General features: G+C 40.4%; 1 protein-coding gene and 1 long non-coding RNA gene across 7 annotated transcripts in view; one reads left to right on the forward strand and one right to left on the reverse strand.

The window, feature by feature from the left end:
- Positions 1-6,330, forward strand: part of fut8b (fucosyltransferase 8b (alpha (1,6) fucosyltransferase)) — a 435,447-nt gene extending 429,117 nt beyond the window's left edge. For all 4 annotated transcript variants that reach the window (XM_088324688.1, XM_088324686.1, XM_088324685.1 and 1 more), the window contains 3 exons: positions 2,578-2,754; positions 2,821-2,971; positions 5,142-6,330. In XM_088324688.1, coding sequence (XP_088180814.1) covers positions 2,578-2,754; positions 2,821-2,971; positions 5,142-5,480 — 667 coding nt within the window. In that variant the 3' untranslated portion in view covers positions 5,481-6,330. The remainder of the gene's footprint in view (positions 1-2,577; positions 2,755-2,820; positions 2,972-5,141) is intronic.
- The window catches only part of LOC148346132 (uncharacterized), a 95,740-nt gene that overhangs the window by 52,178 nt on the left and 22,693 nt on the right, over positions 1-20,869 (reverse strand). The gene's annotated exons all lie outside the window — the stretch shown is intronic.

A 20,869-nucleotide genomic window follows, 5' to 3' on the forward strand; every position in this document is an offset into this window, starting at 1 on the left:
TTTGAAATCACGTCGAGGGCGCCGCTGCGAGAGAGATCGGGTGTAGCGACGTCGAAGAGAAGCAAATCCATTTTTCTTTTTCATGTTTTGAACTCGCAAAAGTCCAAACTCTTTCCTCTAAAGTGTCTGTTAATGACCTCGGAGCTGTACGAGGCCCAACGCAGATGGTCGCGCCGGGCAGTTACCTGCATTTATTGATCTCCAGTGGAACGGCTGTTTTCAAATGTTGTCAGGGTCAAACAACGTAGACTTTGCTATTTCAGTTTATTTTTTATTTTTCTTGTCGCTTTCATCTTTGCTGATGACTATTTTCAGCGGTATCGATTGTGAGTCCTAGTTGCCCTGACGTGCAATGCATTTGGCAAGTGATGGACGCATGCATACTAGATGGATGGAAACTCGACAAAATTTGTATTGGATGCGAAGTAAACCTTCCGTATTGAACTGAATTATCACCCTAGACCTATAGAGCCCTTTCCGTGTTGGTAAACAAGTATGGCATAGCCAAGCTGCATGTACATTGTTGAAGCAGAATGTCAGAAGTCATGTGAGTTTATAGCAGCCCATTGAAACAAACACATCATAGATCATAGATAGGAACATCTCAAAAGTAGGTAGTATGTGCTAGCAAATTGTTCAGAAAACTATGGCTTGGAGACCATATATGGTTCTATTCATGGGTACATATGGCTGGAGAACAAATGAAATTTGAGCAATTATTTAATATAGTGTTACATGCAGAACCGATTGTTCCGCATGCAAAGCAGAAACAATACTGATTTACCAATGATTCGGTACAGTACATATGGGATCTAATTTTAACTATAGTTTACGGTCAAAGCGTCACACCAACAAACCCCCTTTTGGCTGTAAATCGCTAGATAATCCTTTATATCAAAGCTCATTGAATAATCTATGTTCTCTGTACTTCATGATGAAAAGAAAACACATTTTAACCCAAAACAAACATTTTACCAAAAAACTCTGGCAAAGCACATAGAGCAATTTGATTGGATGGACGGAGCTATACACAAGGCGCGCGTAACACTTCTAATCACCTAGCATCGCCTGCTGATGGTTTATATGTTGGTATCCTTGTTTGCAGTATTTTGTGACATGTTTACAAACTAACATTGCTTGCACCTCGTTTTGAAATCATTAATTAGGACAAGAAAGCAGTTCAAAATGAGCCTCACCACTCTTAGTAACTGTGGGAGGGAGACAAATTATAAGTGCAATATTTATATGTATATAGTACACAGGGCCTGGTATCATTATTATTATTATTACAACACAAAGTGAAATAAAATGTCGTAAAGAATTAGCTTTTGTATTGTTGGAATTATTACTTTATCAATACACACTTACATTAGTAATCTGACTCCAATTTCTTACCCAAACGCCATTCATCCAACAATATGCGCGCTTGTTCTGCAATAGAAAGGCATCAGGAAGCCGGAATTTCACACACACACACACACACACACACGAGTGGATTTATTCCTAACACACAAATCTAATACAGACAACTGGGTCTCGGGTCCCTCTTAATACAATTTTGTGCGTCTCTGTTCCCAGAGAGCGTGTTTAGAGGTTTTGTTGAATTTTATAAACGCTTAAAAAATGTTTTGTGTGTGTGTATTTTATACATTATATACCGTAAAATTTGGACAATAAGTTGACTTTTTTCACCAAGCTTTCAATCCTGCGGCTTATGCAACGACGCGGCTAATCTATGCACTATTTCTAACGATCGAAAGTTTGATGGACTCAATAAAACTATTTTCTTTTATCTAGACACTCAATATGATCTTAATACTTAAATATTGTGTATACACTTCATTTATTATAGCTAATCATTATGAATGGATGATCAATACTGTTGACAGCATACCTAATTGATACTCGAGAGTGGCGCTGTAGATCCTTGGTCCCTAATAGGTACTCATGGTTGATATTTGATGGCGATCATGTACACCGAATGCTACTTAAGCACTGAGGAAATTCGGTTTATTGTTTCTGTATTGATGCAGTACAGCCTCCAAAGCATCCAACACCAATTATTCACTTATTAGGTGAGGGAAATTAGAAGGGCAAGCATCGGAAACCTGCCTGAATCACCGCAACATTGCAAGGCAAACAGATAAGTGAAGCATGATGGGAATCCACACAATTAAACCCAGGCCTTCAGCATCATGATTGCAAATGGGACATGACAAATGAGCATCCTTTTTTTATTTTCCCAGGAAAGATTTTGCAATTTTCCTTTCCTTCCTGGAGGCCACACGTCACAATTCAGCCGTGGCTGGTTGCTTTCGTAATGTAAAAGTCTGCATCCATCAGTTGGAGGCACGTGACTTTTTTTTTTTTTTTTTTTTTTTTTTACCTCATATGCCATCCTGCATCGCTAGAAGGAATGACGGAAATAACCAGAGTGTTGCTTATTTCTCCTCCCGGCTCGTCCTACATACGACCCGGCAGACACTTTATATCGGTGCCATTCATTCGGGACCACGTGAAAGCAAAAGTATCGGGACACCGACAGGGAGTTAATGCTCGTCCTCCAAATGTGTTCAGAGTCCACGTGAGGAGAACAGACAAAGTGGGCACGGAGGCGGCCTTTCACCCTATCGAGGAGTACATGCTCCACGTGGAGGAACAGTTCCAGCATCTGGCACGCCACGTCCACCTGGACAAGAAACGGGTATACCTGGCCACAGACGATCCCTCTTTGCTGCAGGAAGCCAAGACCAAGTCAGTGTCTCGCGTTTATGCTTTACTTAAAAGGATCTCTATCTAACGCGACTGTGCTCGTTCCAGGTATCCCGACTACGAGTTCATCAGTGACAACTCCATCTCGTGGTCCGCGGGCCTCCACAACCGCTACACGGAGAACTCCCTTAGAGGGGTCATCTTGGATATCCACTTCCTGTCCCAGACAGACTTCCTGGTGTGCACCTTCTCCTCACAGGTCAGTACAAATGTACAAGAAATGCCCATAAACCATATTGGTCACGACAGACCGACCAAACGGGCTTCTTATGAAATGCGTGTGCACTATTCAATATGGTCCTATAAATTTTGTGATCACTTGGAAGCTATAGGCCCATGTTATTTTTTAAATTAAAACTCCTTATATTGCACTTGAGGCTAGAACATTTAAGTAATGTCCTTAGCGTCCAATCATCCTAAGCCAGACCTCCAAGATATTCTTGAAGCTAATTTGTACCCACCAGCAAGCTCCCCACTGATTTCCACTGTAGATTAATGCATTTGCAAGGTCGGCAAAATATCGTTGTACTGTTAAATGAGCGTGCAGTTTACCAAAGGAAAATTTCAATTCATGTTTTCATCAGAATAGCTTTTTGAACTTTGTTTTCTCGCCATTTCAAATCTATCATTGTTGTCGTTTGACTTCATTAAGCGCCCCATGAATATGATACGCAAGCGGAGGCGCTTTTTTAGCCGACATCAAGGGAGTCTCAGCGGCGGGAGCATTTAGTTCAGTTGCCATGGCGACACTTCATCCGCCGGAATATTCCTCGCCGGATGCCCTTTCGGAGCCTTACGTGGCGTTTGATGGTTAGCGCCGGTTTACTTGGACGCAAATAACTTCCCAGTCAAAGTGGATCTCGTTTAACTGTCGGAGAGGAAACGTTTGTCAAAATGAATTTCATGCGAGATGGAAGAAGCGCGTTTGCCGTTCGCTACGAGTAAGAATGTAAGACGCGCGGCTGACTTGGCATTACTCAGATCATTATGGATTTCTCGCATATAACTAGCATCTCATTCAATCACATTCATGACTAGAGATGTTAAATATGCTTTTTTGAGCCGAAAGGTCCGATATTTAAGTTTGTTAGTTTGGGCGGTTCATCGTCTGGCCCATTAAATATCAATCACCTATTCCCTCCTCTGGAGTTTGGCGTGTGGCAGGATAAGGGTATCAAACAATTTAAAAATGGATATGCGACTTGTGCTTTTGGTGGCTTTTCCAACCTCATGATCGTCCTCAATCACATTTGTTTAGTTACTTTCAGGTTCGCGATTTTATCTCTTAACGCTTTACCGGTTTTCCTACCTTATCTCCAGTACAGGACTGGGTTTTTAAGTACACACGCACTGAGGCGGCTTGGGTTTTCTTCTATTTGCATCGGTTTCCTATGCTGTCATTTGACAATCCTCGAACCAGCATTTTTGTAAGGAACAATTTATTTTATATTAAAAAAAAACTAAAAAAGGGATTTGTCCAATATTGCATGTATATACCATTTTTTAATTGTAATTCCTTAATATTATGAATCCTTTTTTAGTAGATCTTCTTGCTACTGTTTTGCAAACGTTATTTTTGCCAATAAAAATAATTCTTAGCGATTCATTCGAAGGATTATTTTTCACATTTCAAAATTATAAAAAATCTCATACTGTAATATTTATATGTTTCTAGTAAAATTGGACATATGTTAAAGATCAGTTTTAACTTGTTTAATTTAATTATTTTATGTATTTTTTCGATTAGTTTTTACCACACCGAGGCGCAAAAAAGTAAAACATTGTCCCTTTGAATTTTCATATTAAAGTGGTGGCCTCAAACCATCATTTCGCCGGCCTTATATATATTTATTAATATCGAAACGTCATATCGTTGGCTCCTTCACATTTAGCAAGACAGCAGACAGGAAAAACATACAGAGAGTAATCAACACAGCCCAAAATATCATCGGTTGGTCTCTGCTCAGTCTAGGACATTGCCTTGGCTTGCGTTACCGTAGCAGAGCCATCGGCATTATAACACTTCCTACCCCGGACCTCACCTCTTTGATCTGTAGCCCTCTGGTAGGTGCTAGAGGTACCATCAAAGAAGGACAAATAGGCAAAGAGACAACTTCTTTTAGGTCAGTCTGTAAGCAGTATGGTGTAAATATCTTTTCTGCCTTTCATCACTATAGTCTTTTCTCTTTAAAGTCTTTGTTCCATGTCCAGTGCCGTCGCATAGAACGTTTCACAACGCTGATATCAATGACAATAAAGACAATTCAATTCACTGTAGTAGTGTCCCGCCCCTACTCCTAAAACAAGCTATGGGTCGAGTCAGGTTATAAATAGGCCGTGTTGATGATGCCCCGGTTTCTCCCCCTCAGGTGTGCCGCGTGGCCTACGAGATGATGCAGACCCTGCACCCGGACGCCTCGTCCTTCTTTTACTCCCTGGACGACATCTACTATTTCGGGGGGCAAAACGCGCACAACCAGATCGCCGTGTACCCCCACCAGCCCCGCAACGGCGAGGATATCCCGCTGGAACCCGGAGACGTGATCGGCGTGGCCGGCAACCACTGGGACGGCTACTCCAAAGGCGTCAACCGCAAACTTGGCCGCACCGGCCTCTACCCGTCCTACAAAGTCAAAGAGAAGATCGAGACGGTCAAGTACCCCACGTACCCCGAAGCTGACAAACTGCTCGTCGCCCCCAAAAAGTGAATAAATGGGCGCCAGACTCCGGTTTTTCCAGGGAAGGAAGTCGCTTTTGTACAGAAGGAAAGAAGCCTGCCTAGCACGCCGGGATAACACGAAAGGACCCGCACCGGTGTGTGTGTTTGTGTTGCTCCAAGAGGACTTACGCCACTACCCCCCCTCGCCTTGGGGTGTCGAGTCTGTAGATTTCAACTCAAGATTTTAAAAAATAGAGGGGGAAAAAAACTGTTCCCAAGATTAGGGAATCTTTACTGTAAAGACTGACGCACCCTCCATCCCTCATTCCCGGTTTTGAAAACTGGACAAATGAAATGAAATGAAAGAAACAAGTGTTTTATTTAATTCCCTCCCATGTTTTTTTTTTTTTTTTAAATTCTATATTTGCCTTTTTTTGTTATTGAATGTACTGTATCCTGGTTTGCCTCACTGCACTCCGCGTCATTCCTTCGTTTCTTCCCACGTGCAATTTATTTTATGATACCACCTTGTGCTTTTCATTTTTTTTTAACGGTCTTAAATTTTTTACGCGTGCTGCTTGTGCGTCGTGTACTGGATGTATGTGTGACTGACAATAATGCGAGGGGATGGTGGTGTGTTTGTGTGCACTCTGGACAATTGAGAAGGTGGGTACACTCCCCATGTAAAAAATGGTGCACATTAATCGACTCGCCAAACGAAGCACTGCACCGTTGTCTTCGGTTTTGTATGGCCATTTTTTTTTAACATTGCTCTTTTGAACGAGGGCAAAATGTGTTTTTAAAACGCTAATGCTACGTGTTCTCCAAAGTCATTTCATGACCTCTGTTCCCGGGCATTGTCTTTGATGACCTCACGTTGAATAAATTTCAGAAACCAACGCCTGATGTTTCATTTTCATGACAATTTTGGTTGCGAGAGGAGCAAGAATTTGGATTTTTAACTACTACATTGAAAATAATGTTACTCTGTGTTAGTGTGCCTGGAAATAAGAATTGATCATACATGTACTTGCAAAATTATCCACTCAAAAATTTGCATCTTGAAATTAATAATTTAGTATACTCCAATCTCAAATGTTTAAAATGTAAAAATTATATTTAAAGCCTAACTGTAATAATAATAATAAAGAGAAATCCCTATGAAATAAACCAAGGGTAATCCATCTATTATCTGCACCGCTTATCCTCAGTAGGGTCGCGGGGGTGCTGGAGCCCATCCCAGCCATCCTCGGGCAGTGGGCAGGGGACACCCAGAACTGGTTGCCGCCCAGTCGCAGGGCACACGGGACAGACAATTCACTCGCTCATTCACACCTAGGGACAATTTGGACCGGGCCAATTAACATAACATGCATGTTTTTGGAATGTGGGAGGAAACCGGAGTGCCCGGAGGAAACACGCGCATGCACAAGAAGATGCAAACTCCACACAGGAAGGTTCGATCTCATGACCTCAGAACTGTGTCGCAAACGCGCTAACCACTGCGTCGCCGTGCTGATCATTAAAAAGCTAATCATTAAAACATATTTTGAAAAGTTACATTGACAAAAAACATACATAAATACATAATTTAAAGTAATCTAGAAAAACAAACCTGAGCCAAAAACAAAGGATTTCCTATAACCACTTGGGCCTCCCCAAGAATATCGTTTGTTTTCAGATTAATTTAAAAAAAATAATAAATAATAGGTTCCCTGTCCTACTTCCTGTTTGGGGAGACTCCCTTCCAATGTCTTATTTATCCACAAGTCTTGTTGCTCTTTCACTCGAGGGGCTCGGGGAGTTTGTCCAGAGATGGTGCTTTCGCTCGGCTAGCGTCGCGCTTCCTCCAATATTCGTAAAAGAAAAGCTCAAAGATGAAGGTTTCCCCAGTCGGATTAATTGCGCCGGTTTTGTCTCCCAAACTCGATCAACCAATTCTAAAAGCGCTGACCGCCATGCATCACCTTGGAAAATTGCGTCACTTGGGTTTTCCCGATGTTGAGCGCTAACCGAAGGCTGTTTTAATTAAAACGTGCTCCTCCATGTTCAAGACGTTTGAGAACATCATTATTCTCTTAATTGGCCTTACAAAATCTCTGGGGGGGGCAGGGCCTGCAGGTAAGGTAGGACCAGGAATAGCGGGGCTGATCTGGCACGTTCTTTTTCTTATAATTGACTACAAAATGAGTAATTTGGCAAACATTCTGTCATTTCTTGGGTCCTGTTTATTTACTTTTTTATGTCGTGTGTGTGCTTGGACCGCAACTTGGCAGATGATTGCTTGTTGATGTTTGTTTTTTAATCATCACCCACACAATCTGGCGTGCTTTTAATTCCAATCATCTTTGCAAGACCCGACTCCCCACTTGACGCCCACTGATGAACTCTGCCCCCACTAGTAAATCATATTCCTTTATGTATTCAGAAAAAATAGTTATGAATCCCAACATCACATTTTTGATGGCACAACAGCCACTAGCTAGACAAACTGAAACACAAACTACAATACTGATGTCTTTAACCAATCAGAAGCCTCCAAATGTAGAACTTGCGATTTGATTTTGGCAACATTATCAATGAATAATTGACATTTTCTCTTTCATTGCTACAATGAGTCTAAAAAAAATGAACATATTTTCTCATTGGCGGATAACTGTTTGAATTTCAACTACTATACAGGCCTTACTTTTTATTTGTATCTGTAACTAATGACAATAACAGGTGAGGGGCCAGACAGCATTGGGACACAATCTTCCTCACCAGGACACGGGGTAAAAGACCTGGAGGCGGGGTCCGCTGGCGAGCGGGACTTACTCTCACGGGGTCCGGTCAGGCTCAGCCTAAAGGGACGACATAGGTCACCCTTCACATGGGCTCACCACGAGTGGGAGCAGCCAAAGATGTCTGGTGCATAAGGAGCTGGGTGGCAGTCAAAGGAGGGGTCCTTGGCGCACAAATCCCTGGCTTCAGAAGCTGACATTTCATGTCCCATTTCTGGCGGGAGAGGAGCCCGAACTGGTGCGAGAGTTTGAGAGGTTCCGACTAGATATAGTAGGGCTCACCTCCGCACACAGCTTAGGCTCAGGTACCAGTCCTCTAAAAAAAGGGTTGGACTCTCTTCCACTCGGGAGTTTCCCATGCCCCCTTGGCTCAGCACCTGTACGGTGGGGTTCGCCCCACTATACGAGAGAGTAGCCGTCCTATTCCTTCGGGTCAGGTGATGGGTCCAGACTGCTGTTTGTGCTTATGCAACAAACGACAGTTCAGAAAACCCACCATTCTGGGAGACTTTGGAGGATATGATGTAAAGCTCATCACTGTTAGGTATAACGAAGACCATTGCCCGAACATAAGGGTGTCAATTTGGCACCTGGAACCAGGAGACGCTAGCTCAATTGATGATCAATTTTATAGTCTGTTCCTCTGACGTGCTGCTACATATTTTGGACATTTGGGTGAGGATCGGGGCAGAGCTATCAACTGATCACAAAATGGTGGCGAGTTGGCTCTGATGGTGGGAGAAAATGCCGATTCGACCTGGTAGTGTCAAGCAGGATCTCCTGTCAGAAAGAGATTGATTCCTATCTCCAGTAGAACTTAGGCCCAGGGAGGCGGGGACATTCAGTCTGAGTGGACCATGTCCTGGGCCTCCATCGTCATGTCGGCTAATCGGAGCAGTAGCTGCAAGGTAGTCGGGGCCTGCTGTGGGTGCTACCATCAGACGCGTTAGTGGTCACCGGCAGTAAGCGATGCAGTCAAGCCGAGGAAGAAATCTTATTGGGCCTTCTGGCCTGTGGGACTATGGAAGCAGCTAGCAAGTATCAGCTGACCAAGCAGTAGGGTTAAATGTGTCTGGTTTGGGGGCCAAAGCATTGCATCTCTACTTTCTGCAGAAAAATAAAAGAATGGAATGACATTGTATGCAACAAGATTAAGCATAGAACTCTAGGGTAAATAGTGTAGTAAAGACTTTGAAGACAAAAATATGAAATCTATCAGTATAAATAGGCAAAAAAAAGTACCCATCCCTCTTCAGACCAACATATGCTACCTGGTCTCAAACCTGGGACCTTTCGCATGTTGGGCAAATGTCCTAACCAAAAAAACAATTCCTATTTTAATCATATAATTTTCATCAAATATATAGTATTATGAGACAAAATATATTAGAAAAGCAAGGAAAATAGTTGTAAATTTAACTTTTTCTCCCAGTGTTCAACAACAATACTCAATGAAGAATTTGATTGGGGAATTTTGACCCAAATCAGGATACATGTCCAGGAGGTGTGCGAATTCGAGACAAAATGTAAAAATAAAAATGAAAAACGCACAGTCGATGTAATTACTTTAACCCAATTGACTTTATTGACTGACAAGAAAACTAGAGGGAAAACTGACAGAAGCATCAAAAAAAGGCCGTCAAAATCAGTTTGACGTCAATAAGAGGCAGACTAAAAAAACAAACATGTTAAGCAAATTCCAATCTTAACCACATCCTCAGTTAAAATCGAGTGTGTACATTTTTATAAGCCTGTTATCTAAGTCGTTTATTTTAGCTCTTCTTCTGTCACTTGTGTTTGTACAGATTGCACGTGATATACGCTTTTTTTCCTTTTCCTATTTGATAAAAGGTTTGGGTGTGTGGACTTTTTATACCCCCGGTATTTCACAAGTATGTGAATGTCATTTTTTGACGTGAGGTGAGTGAGATTGGAGGTAGGGAAGGGTATTCTCCAGTGCCTCCCGCCCCTGCCAGCAGTCCCGCCGCCTGCTGCGATGACCATTAGTGTCTGGCAGCAACCGAAGAAGATAACGGGTGATTTAGGGGCCCCGTACCTTGACGCCGCCGGAGAGAAATAGCCAGCCACCGCTTATCTCACTCTCAGCCGTCCTCCACTCACTTTTACATTAGACTCACCTGTTCGAAATCATCTGTCTCTGCATTTTGATAGGTCGGAGAATCGATGGCTTTCAAGGAATTGACCGGTGCAACAATTATAATCAGTTGTCCTTTATCAACTAAAGGGGAAAAAAAAAAATCGGTGTGTCGACGTTTATCATTTTGCATGTCGTCTTTATTACCTCAATTAATAGAGTACAAAAAGGGGTCGTTAAAAGTATTTGACACTTATATTTATTCATTCCTTATCAACTTAAAATTTTGTGTCGAGGATGTTTGTCATTTTGCATCTCATATCTATTACCTTCATCAACATTACGTATGCTGTTTTACTTTTTTCTTTTTTCTTTTTTTAATTCATAGTAGTACAGAATAACTGCACCTTGTTTTACAAAAAAATGTATGTAGTTCAGTGCTGAGCAAATTCCCCGTACAGGCGAAAGATCCCCGGTTCGAAACTAAGTGGAAACATGTGTCGGCCTGGAGAGGAATGGGCGCCACCAGGATGTACTTGCCCAAGACACACCAGTGGAATCGGTGCCCCTGTGACCCTATGGTTTAAGGGATCAACTCACTCAATCACAAAGAAATGAGTTATAGGAAAGATAAATAAGTCATTGTGGTTATTGAAAAAATACCTAGGAAGTCTAAACCTCCGTGGAGAAAAACTATGATCAAATACCACAAAGGACAAAGCAGGCTAGCTGAGACAAGGTGGAGAAAAATAGGCAATCCAGTACAGAGAGAGAGGGGTGACCAACAGCAAGAAAATACATAAACAAAAACAAACAATATCAAAAAGGGAAAAAGGAGCAAAAGAAACACAAACATTTTTTAGGACCATGGCCAACGCAAATGCCCAAACACCCTGACAAGTTAAGCACCTCGGCACCTAAATTGGTCATGCTTTCGTCCCTCCAGATGAAACGGGACACAAGAAAGCGGCCATGTCATTCGGGTCAGGGTGACACAACACGCTCTTCTGTTCAACAGCAGGGCCCGACAGCTTTCACTAGTTTACCCCTGCCGCATCATACAGGTGCCCTGCCCATCCCTTAGAACACGTCCAAACATCCCACTATCCTTTTACAACACCTCTCCACTCATTCCTATCACCAACAAGAGATCTAGCTTCCACTATATTTAGACCTCTTTCCTGCAGTGCACTCATAACACCATCCATCCACGTAAATCGCGTCCTTCCATTTACTTCTGCTCTGTAGATCCTCTTCAACATTCGCTCCTCATCCATCCTCTCCATGTGTCCAAACCAACCGAGTACTCTCTTATCCACACGCTTGCTCAGTTCCACTACTACTACAGTTCTGTCTCTCACAATTTCATTTCTCAATCTATCCAATCTTGTCACTCCTAACATACTCCTCAAACACTTCATCTCAAAAACAGCAAGAATAATATACTTCTCAAATATTATTTCTGACAATCAAAATATCCTTAAATAGATAAACATACGTAAACGTAGTCATAGTAATTCACGGTAATCCATTTTATAAACACAAGTGAAAGAGGTTACAGGAGTATATAATCGCCATGACTGTACGTCATTTTTAAACGCATGCTAAAGGTAAGTTTCTAATGACTGTTACCGTGCATCATTTTATAAAACATACATAAAAGGACTTATAAGGAGTATATAATTGCCGTGTCCAGGCGTGACAGGTTTTCTCTGTGCTGCAATTATTGTGTCAGGCGCGATGGCCGAATGAACACGTGTAACAAGAGGAACAAGACAGGCGTCCTTTCTTGATTCCCCCAGCTAAGTGCAGAAGCAATTTACCCTTCGAGGGATCGTCATTTGAAAAGCTCCTGATTGCAGATTATGATCCGAGATATAAGTGCATGCGACGGTCGCGAAGCTGCGCCCAATCGAAATGCTTCAGTTGAGTCGGCGCGAACTTTGAACCCGGCATTCAATCGGGATAGAGTGGTGTCACCCAGGAGAATGCGAGGAGTTTTTCTAACTGGAGAAGCGTGGGGTGTAAACTCCAAAGTTTTCGAATTGAAGTTAGGTGAGGTCAGATGTTTCTTGTACGGTTCTTATCAATTATAGATTGGATTTATAAACTGAGCATTGTTCCATAGACCCCTCGCCAAAACAACAAAGTGGAAAAGCATAAATCATAGAAATACCAAGTGGGATATTGACGGTAAAAATTAGATCTACCTTTAATAAGCGCTGTTAGATTTTTCAGCCCCAAGGATTCCAGCAAGTGCTTTCTGTTCTTTCTTTTTTTTTTTTACAGAGAAGCTATTTCAATTTGTCCAAGAGAAGCACGGACACACTCAAGCACTCTAAGCCTATTTAAAATGTGTTCATATTACCCTTAAGTGGCTTTTTGTCCCTTTAGGGTTCTTATGTTTGGTGTTTTCCTGTCTTTTGAGGTTGTCCTTCAAAAATATATCTACATATTTTTAATTCTGGTGTGTAAAAGCTTATCAACAAATCAATGAGGAATTGATTCTTTAGTTAAGGGAAAACTTCTTAATAATCGAATAATCCTATTTATACTCTTGGGAATAAAAATCCACCAAATTGTTAAGCTTCAACATCACATCATCCAGAATTAAAAAAAAAAAAAAAAATATATATATATATATATATATATATATATATACTGTATATATTCACCATGCACTCAAGCTCTTAAAATCATGTCTTTATAAATGAATACGCAAGATTAAATATCGCATCAGATATTTGTGGCTCTGCAAATAACATGATTCACCCCTAACTTTTTATTTTAATGGGACTGAAAAAATTGAAACATTTGCATTGAAAGTCTTTAAAATGTGCTTAAATCTGGCCATTAAGAAGGTGTACAAACCCTGTATCATACACAACTTGTGTATTTGTTTTCACTGTACGTTACTTTTCCTTGCACTTAATTTTATCGTAGTTAAGTGAATTATTAAAAATGGCATTTATTTTTTCCCTGAAGTGATTTAAGGCCACTTTGGGATGAAATATAAAATAAAGGGTAATGAAGCTACCTGAATAATACCATCCATGTTCATTCACAATGTGTTAATGTAAATGGGATTTTTATATCAAACTTGTCTTCTGTGCCTGTTTAAATTCAAAGTTCACTGACAGAGCCGTAAGAAAATTTTGTCTTATTTATCTGATCATATTGGACTATATTTGTTATCTTTTCAGGCCGTTCAATAAGCTTCACTACTCTATATGCATCAATTTAAAATATTTCAACATTCGATCAGTCTGTCCCTTCTGTAGCTTACGTTTTTATTTGGCCCTTCCATCCGTTTGACCTTGAAAACCTGTCATACAGCATTTTAACTATATATATATATATATATATATATATATATATATATATATATATATATATTATATATATATACTGGACTGTCTCAGAAAATTAGAATATTGTTATAAAGTTCTTTATTTTCTGTAATGCAATTAAAAAAACAAAAATGTCATACATTCTGGATTCATTACACATCAACTGAACTATTTCAAGCCTTTTATTATTTGAATATTGCTGAATTTGGCTTACAGCTTAAGAAAACTCAAAAATCCTATCTCAAAATATTAGAATATCATGAAAAAGTATACAAGTAAGCTATTCAACTAATCACCTGAATCATCTAATTAACTCGAAACACCTTGCGAGGGTTTCCTGAGCCTTAAAAACACTGCTGATCTGACTGCTGTCCAGAGGACCATCATTGATACCCTCCATCAGGAGGGTAAGACACAAAAAGAAATTTCTCAAAGAGCAGGCTGTTCACAGAGTGGTTTCAAAGCATATCCACAAAAAGTCTGTTGGAAGGGAAAAATGTGGCCGGAAACGCTGCACAACCAAGAGAGATGACCGCAGCCTTAACAAAATTGTGAAGAAGAGCCGCTTCCAGAATTTGAGGGAGCTTCAAAGACAGTGGGCTGAAGCTGGAGTCCAGGTATCAAAAGCCACAGTTCACAGACGTGTCCGGGAAATGGGCTACAATAGCCGTATTCCCATGGTCAAGCCACTTTTGAACTCAAGACAACGGAAGAAGCGTCTGACTTGGGCTATGGAGAAGAAGCACTGGACAGTTGCAGAGTGGTCCAAAGTCCTCTTTTCAGACAAAAGCAAGTTTTGCATTTCATTTGGAAGTCAAGGCGCCAGAGTCTGGAGAAAGGCTGGAGAAGAGCAAAATCCAAGTTGCTTGAAATCCAGTGTGAAGTTCCCACAGTCAGCAATGGTTTGGGGAGCCATGTCAGCTGCTGGTGTTGGTCCACTGTGTTTCATCAAGTCCAGAGTAAATGCAACTGTGTACCAAGAGATTTTAGAGCACTACATGCTTCCATCTGCTGAAAAGCTCTATGGAGATGAGTATTTCATTTTCCAGCATGATCTGGCACCTGCCCACAGTGCCAAAACCACCAGTAACTGGTGCACTGACCATGGCATCACTGTCCTTGATTGGCCTGCTAATTCCCCTGACCTGAACCCCATCGAGAATTTGTGGGGTATAGTTAAGAAGAAGATGAAAGACACCAGACCTACAAATGCAAATGAGCTGAAGGCCGCTATCGAAGCATCCTGGGCATCAATAACACCTCAGCAATGCCACAGGCTGATTGCCTCCATGCCACGCCGGATTGATGCAGTAATCCGTGCAAAAGGATTCCCAACCAAGTACTGAGTGCATCAATGGACATTTTCAAATGTTTGATTTAGTTTTGCTGTTATAAAATTACTTTTTTACTTGGTCTGAGGAAGTATTCTAATATTTTGAGACAGGATTTTTGAGTTTTTTTCAGCTGTAAGCCAAAATCAGCAATATTCAAATAATAAAAGGCTTGAAATAGTTCAGTTGATATGTAATGAATCCAGAATGTATGACATTTTTGTTTTTTTAATTGCATTACAGAAAATAAAGAACTTTATCACAATATTCTAATTTTCTGAGACAGTCCAGTATATGTGTGTATAACGAATATATATTCTAGATATATGAAACCTAAAAATTCATGTATTCATATATGTATTGCAGCACCATTTATTTGTTTTATCTTTATGCTACATTAGCAAAGTTTTCTTCAAAAATATGGCATTAAAATACATGGAAAAAATGTCACCTTGCCATTTTCTATTTTAATTGCACCCTCACATACGTTTGACGTCCAGGGCTGAGGTGTTTTTGTGCGCCGGTCGTGATTATATTAGAGTGACTTTTCCCACTGACCTTGATGATGGAAATGAAAATGTAGTAACGCCTGAAAGCATCATAACATTTGCACTTGAGCTTACTTCGATGACCTCTGTGCGGAGTTGCTTTGGCACAAAATAAATCAAATCTGTCAGACGACTTCAATTCTGACCTCCACTTTGTGTTAAAAATGAATTGAAGGACTGGAAATTAACTGTAAAGACATTTAACATGGAAATCTTTACAAACAGAGAACTATGTATATAACAGTCCTAGATGCGTCAATATTTATTATTTTCCAGACTATAGGACTGACCTAAAAATTCCAAATCGGCCAGAAATTTGAATGTACGCCTTGTACCTCCATGCGCCTTATATACCTCAGAAAACGGTGAATACAGTAATTGTAGGTGTGCATTATTCCACAAGTTATTCGGTATCCATCTGTATTCAGGCAATGATATTCAACGCAATACAATGCATGCAACGGGATTAGAAACAGCTCAAACACTTGGCCTCTAACCAACAGTTGAAATATGAAAAAGCTTGGAGTTTATCTTATTATAATCCCAAAATATCATTCGCAATGGTAATTGAACCTGGATTGTGGAGGTGAGGGCGTTAACACTTTACAACGACCACCGTGGGTGGAGATGTCCAACATCTTCCTTTGTTTAACCAATCAAAATGCAGAACTCAATGCACGCTGAAAATCTGTGAAACAGTGGACCAGGGATAACCGAAGCGTTAAGCAGCAAGGTGTCTCTGTATTATATTCTATACGTGTATAAAGAGCACAACAGTTACACGGTAGCCATCACTGTAGTCCCAATTTCATGCACATTTTAGTCCAAGGCACGTTATAGTTGTTGGGAGTGTGCCTTATAGTGCTGAAAATGCAGTAATTATTTTATAATGTGTACCTGAAAAATCCGAGGATGTTGGTTTTCTTTACAATAATATTGTTATCGTCCTGTCAGCCTGCCAACAGTTATCAACAAAAAGGAAGTGATCCAATTCTTCACTAAGTCTTAAAGTCTTTTGGCCGCCGTTAGTTTCCTTTTGACCACTGTACAGCCCAGTGCAGCGTGAGATCGGAAAGGCTAATAAGCGGGCTAATGAGTTCCCGCCACCCGAACCAATAGGTGGGCCTTCCTCGTGGCTCGGGGTGCCTGCAGATTGAGATAGGAAGGCGCTATTTGACAGGTCACCCTTCAATCGAGGAGCTAATGAAGCTGCTGAAGAGGCGCATTACATTTACAATTACGCCGAGTATGTGCAATAACGGCTTGAACACCACAAACTCTACTGAGAATATTGTAGTTGGTTTTTTTTTGTCAATACGTTTTTGGGCTTATTTTCATATAACGATCAGGGTCTTTTTACTATTACGTATTGATCTATGATTTAAAAAAAATACATAAAATCGTGATTTTCAAACATTATCAAACTTTAAATGTTGGGAGAAATGTTTATTTCACTGTCAACATGGGTGTGGAAAAAGTATTATTTCGATACTTGATTAGTCTGTCGATTAATCGATGAATTGGTTGTTGATTCTGCTACTGGAATCACTCATTTAGTCTGTTTAATGAGGACTAAAAGACCCAACAACATGTAAAAATCCACAAAGTAAATTTCAAAAAGAACATTCAGGCAATTTTAAGGATTTCAAGCACCCATACGAAATGATTTTTAGGTGTAAGGAAATAAAAATAAAAGCTGCCAGTCATGACACAAATTTGCTCTTTCAACCTCTGCTCGAAGACAATAGCTGAGAGGGGATAATGGTTTGCAGTCAAAACAGTCCAACTAATTCAAGCATACCACAAAAAGCACTACGCCAGTCCCAGCTCTCAAGCAATAGTCAACAAGAGATAAATCTCAGCCACAACGGTGCATTTCATTTTAGGTGTGCTGTTCTGACCAGAGAAAAGTGCAGTTCCCTCTCATAGGAAAATGTGATTGGGGATCCTGAATCATGATCACACAAGTGCATTTCATTTTAGGCTGAAATACAGTAAGGGCAAAAAAGGATCTGCCAGGCAGGACAAAAATGCCTTCTCCCAGTACCCGCTCGGAGCAATATGTGATTGGGGATATTAAATCGCAGCCACAAAAGTGCAATTCATTTCAGGCAGAAATACAGTAAAGGCGAAAAAAGAGCCGCCAGACCAGACAAAAGTGCCCTCTATCGGTCCTCGCTCGCAGTAATATGTGATTGGGGATAATAGATTGCAGCCACGTGAGAGCAGTTCACTTTCTGGTGGACAGAACGACATAAAAGAGCGGCCATCCCTAACAAAAATAATCTAAATTATCACTAATTTATTTTTTTTAAACGTACTGAAAACTCGCACCTAAAAATGTAATTTTGTTTAAAACCACCCAGATATTTAGTTCTATTTTGAGGGTGTTGTTTCTACCCAAAAAAAGCAAAATTTGGGGCGGATAAACCCAACTAGTAAATCGTAAAGGTCGACCAATTATCGGCACCGATATTTGGGAATTTGATGCATATCGGTATCGGCATATCATTAGGCCGATTAAGCACCGAGCGACAGCCGAGCCAAACTTTTCTCTTCCTCTCGTGCCTTCTGTCTCGGACGCGTCCCACCCGACAAGCAACTGTAGTGGGAAGCCCACTCTGCTGTGTGCAGTCACAGACTGGAGACTGGAGCGAGAGTTAGGGATGTCGCTAATATTTTTCATACACGTGAATATTTTCCAAATTTGCATTTACGGTCTATTTTCTTTCCACCCCCCTTTTGTGAGCACCCTTGACTGAAATGTCGAGTAAATGTTGTCAACGTGCAGCGACACTACCCGTGTCTCACTCCTCTTCAAACCGATTTTCCTCAGCTTCTGAGCGCTTCGCTTCCGATAAAACAATGTCGCGATTTTAGTCCGTACAAGCGATAAGACCACCCAATGTAGCTAAATGCAATAGAGACGCTCTTCTTGCGAACATTCTAGTTACGAAAAACGGTAGATACGAACCTTTTTTGGGGGATGTCAAAAAATACTTGGACTTTGCTGTAAGTGAGATTTTGTATTGTGTGCACCTTTTTCTGAGTATACGACATTATTATCGATCTTCTCTCTGCCACTACCGGCTTGTGGCGCTATGAAAGCTCACCCAGCATCCACCCTGAAAAAGAAATCCGGCTTCTTCCTGTCACAATCCCAGTACTTGTGTACTGTACTGTATCTCCAGGGCGCTAAGAACTTTACATCAACCATATTGAATAGATGCATGTCAAAGTGTAAAGAAGAGGCGAGCTGTTTGTTTTTTTCAATAAAAGTGGGAAAAGAAAGCTTGATGCGGTTGAGAAAATGGTTGGATCCCTTTTTTTCGGCCACTTTCCACCACGTCTTACTCGAAGCTCATCTTCCAAAAGTAGGTTAAACTTAAATGTATCTTTATGAAGCATATTATTTTATATAAAGTTTATTTTTTAGTACAAAATAATACAGGTTACTTATACAAACCTTAAACATACTTATATAAACCTTTAACATACAAAATATAGCAGTGAAGCAACTTACGAACAAGTAAAACTTACGAACGATTGTACGGAACTTCTCATTCAAGTAGGGCAGCGTCCGAATATTTATAATCATACTTTATAATGTGGGCTTGAAAAAGCGTGCTGTATTATCCTCATGGTAAAGCATGCTTATCGTACGTAGATGTTCGCTGATCACTGTAACCAGAGAACCATTGAGAATAAGATACTGGTTTTATTGGATTTCCCGGTGTAAACAAATGTTTGAATTGAATTTAAAGTCTGACTACTGTTTGCAAAGTAAGACACACCTGAAACAATGTGTTGTGTGGCTATGGGAGACTACAGGCAAATACCACACTTATTAGTCATGTTAGTTGTCCTATTTTATTTACTGTAAAATATTTTAGAGTGCAATTTTAGCTTTTTTTTTTAATTTATAACAAATATTCCTGTGGGTTTTTTTTTGCATTACTAAAAATGTCTTACGGCAATCTTTGAGCTTTTACAGCAAATGGATATCGGCTCTTAATATCGATAATCGGCCTCTTAGTACTAATAAACGGAATCGGCTCTGAAAAACCCATAACGGTCGATTCTTAGTAAATTGGTGAATTTTTGACCCAGTTCTCTCAGGTACAAATATATAAAACAGGTCATGTTGCTCTAAATGTGAAATGTTCCCCTGACTATGAACCACCACACAAATGAACAGATTTCCCCTCCGATTAATGAAGATTTGAAGAAGGGGTGAAGGGGGAAAAAAAACGATGATGTTCATTAAATAGAAATCAGTGACAGACATGAAAAAGAAGGGTGGCATTGTTGTGATAAAAAACCCAATTGGGGATATACGAGTAAGTGAAGAATAAATACAGAAATAAATATATATTTAGCCACCGCCAACTGATGAACGTTAAGAGTCAATTTTCCGACAAAGATTTGGAAAACGACTGTGAGGACAGAGCAGCAATCGGCATTTTTCTCTCTAGCAATTGTCCTTCTCATTTTGCCTTTAAAATCTATGGATGTCATTATTATTTTTTTATGCTGCTGCTAAAGTCAGCATTGCTCCATATTATTATTCTATATAAGCAACACCGGCCCATTGTCTGAGAAAGTCAAGATAAAAATAATCCTGTGTTCAAAGGAAGTTTCAGAGATGTAAAACCAGAAGCTGTCAAAATCTTCAATTGGGAAGGGCAAGAAGAAATATCATGAACTGGTATTGGGTTGATATCTGCAATATTGTATCTAGTTTACATTAAGGAACTAAAAAGTCATGTTTATTTGTGATGCGCTTAGTCACAAGGAGTCTCAAAGGGCTGAACAGACAACAGATTATTAGAAACCACTGACTATTATTACACCATCCCCTGATCTAAAACCTTCACGAGGGCAAAGAAAAACTCCAAAAACCTCAAAATGAGGAAAATGAAGAAACCTTAAGAAAGGACAGCACATTAGGTCATTCCCCTTCCAGGATGACCAGGCTGCAATAGTCAAAAGATTGATTAGTTATTGTGCAAGTATTTGTAGTATTAAAACTATTAGATGCATCAGTACATGCTACCACGCAAGAGTTAAGTACAGATATTTGGTACCAGGCTGATATCAAGCCAAAATTTTGTCCAATTTACATTCAGCAAATTGAAATAAGAAATAACAAAATTAAATACCTTGGGGGAATGGCGCCGGCCCTGAGACTGGGAGGTTGTGGTTCAAGCCTCGGCCGAGTCATACCTAAGACTTAAACATTGGTACCCGTTGCCTCCCTGCTTGGCGTTCAGCATTAGGGGTTGGAATTGGGGGGTTTGGTCACCTAATGACTCCCAACACCTCAGTTGG

This window comes from Urocampus carinirostris, chromosome 20 (assembly GCF_059441175.1).
Source record: "Urocampus carinirostris isolate Australia breed hairy pipefish chromosome 20, RoL_Ucar_1.0, whole genome shotgun sequence".
NCBI lineage: Eukaryota > Metazoa > Chordata > Actinopteri > Syngnathiformes > Syngnathidae > Urocampus > Urocampus carinirostris.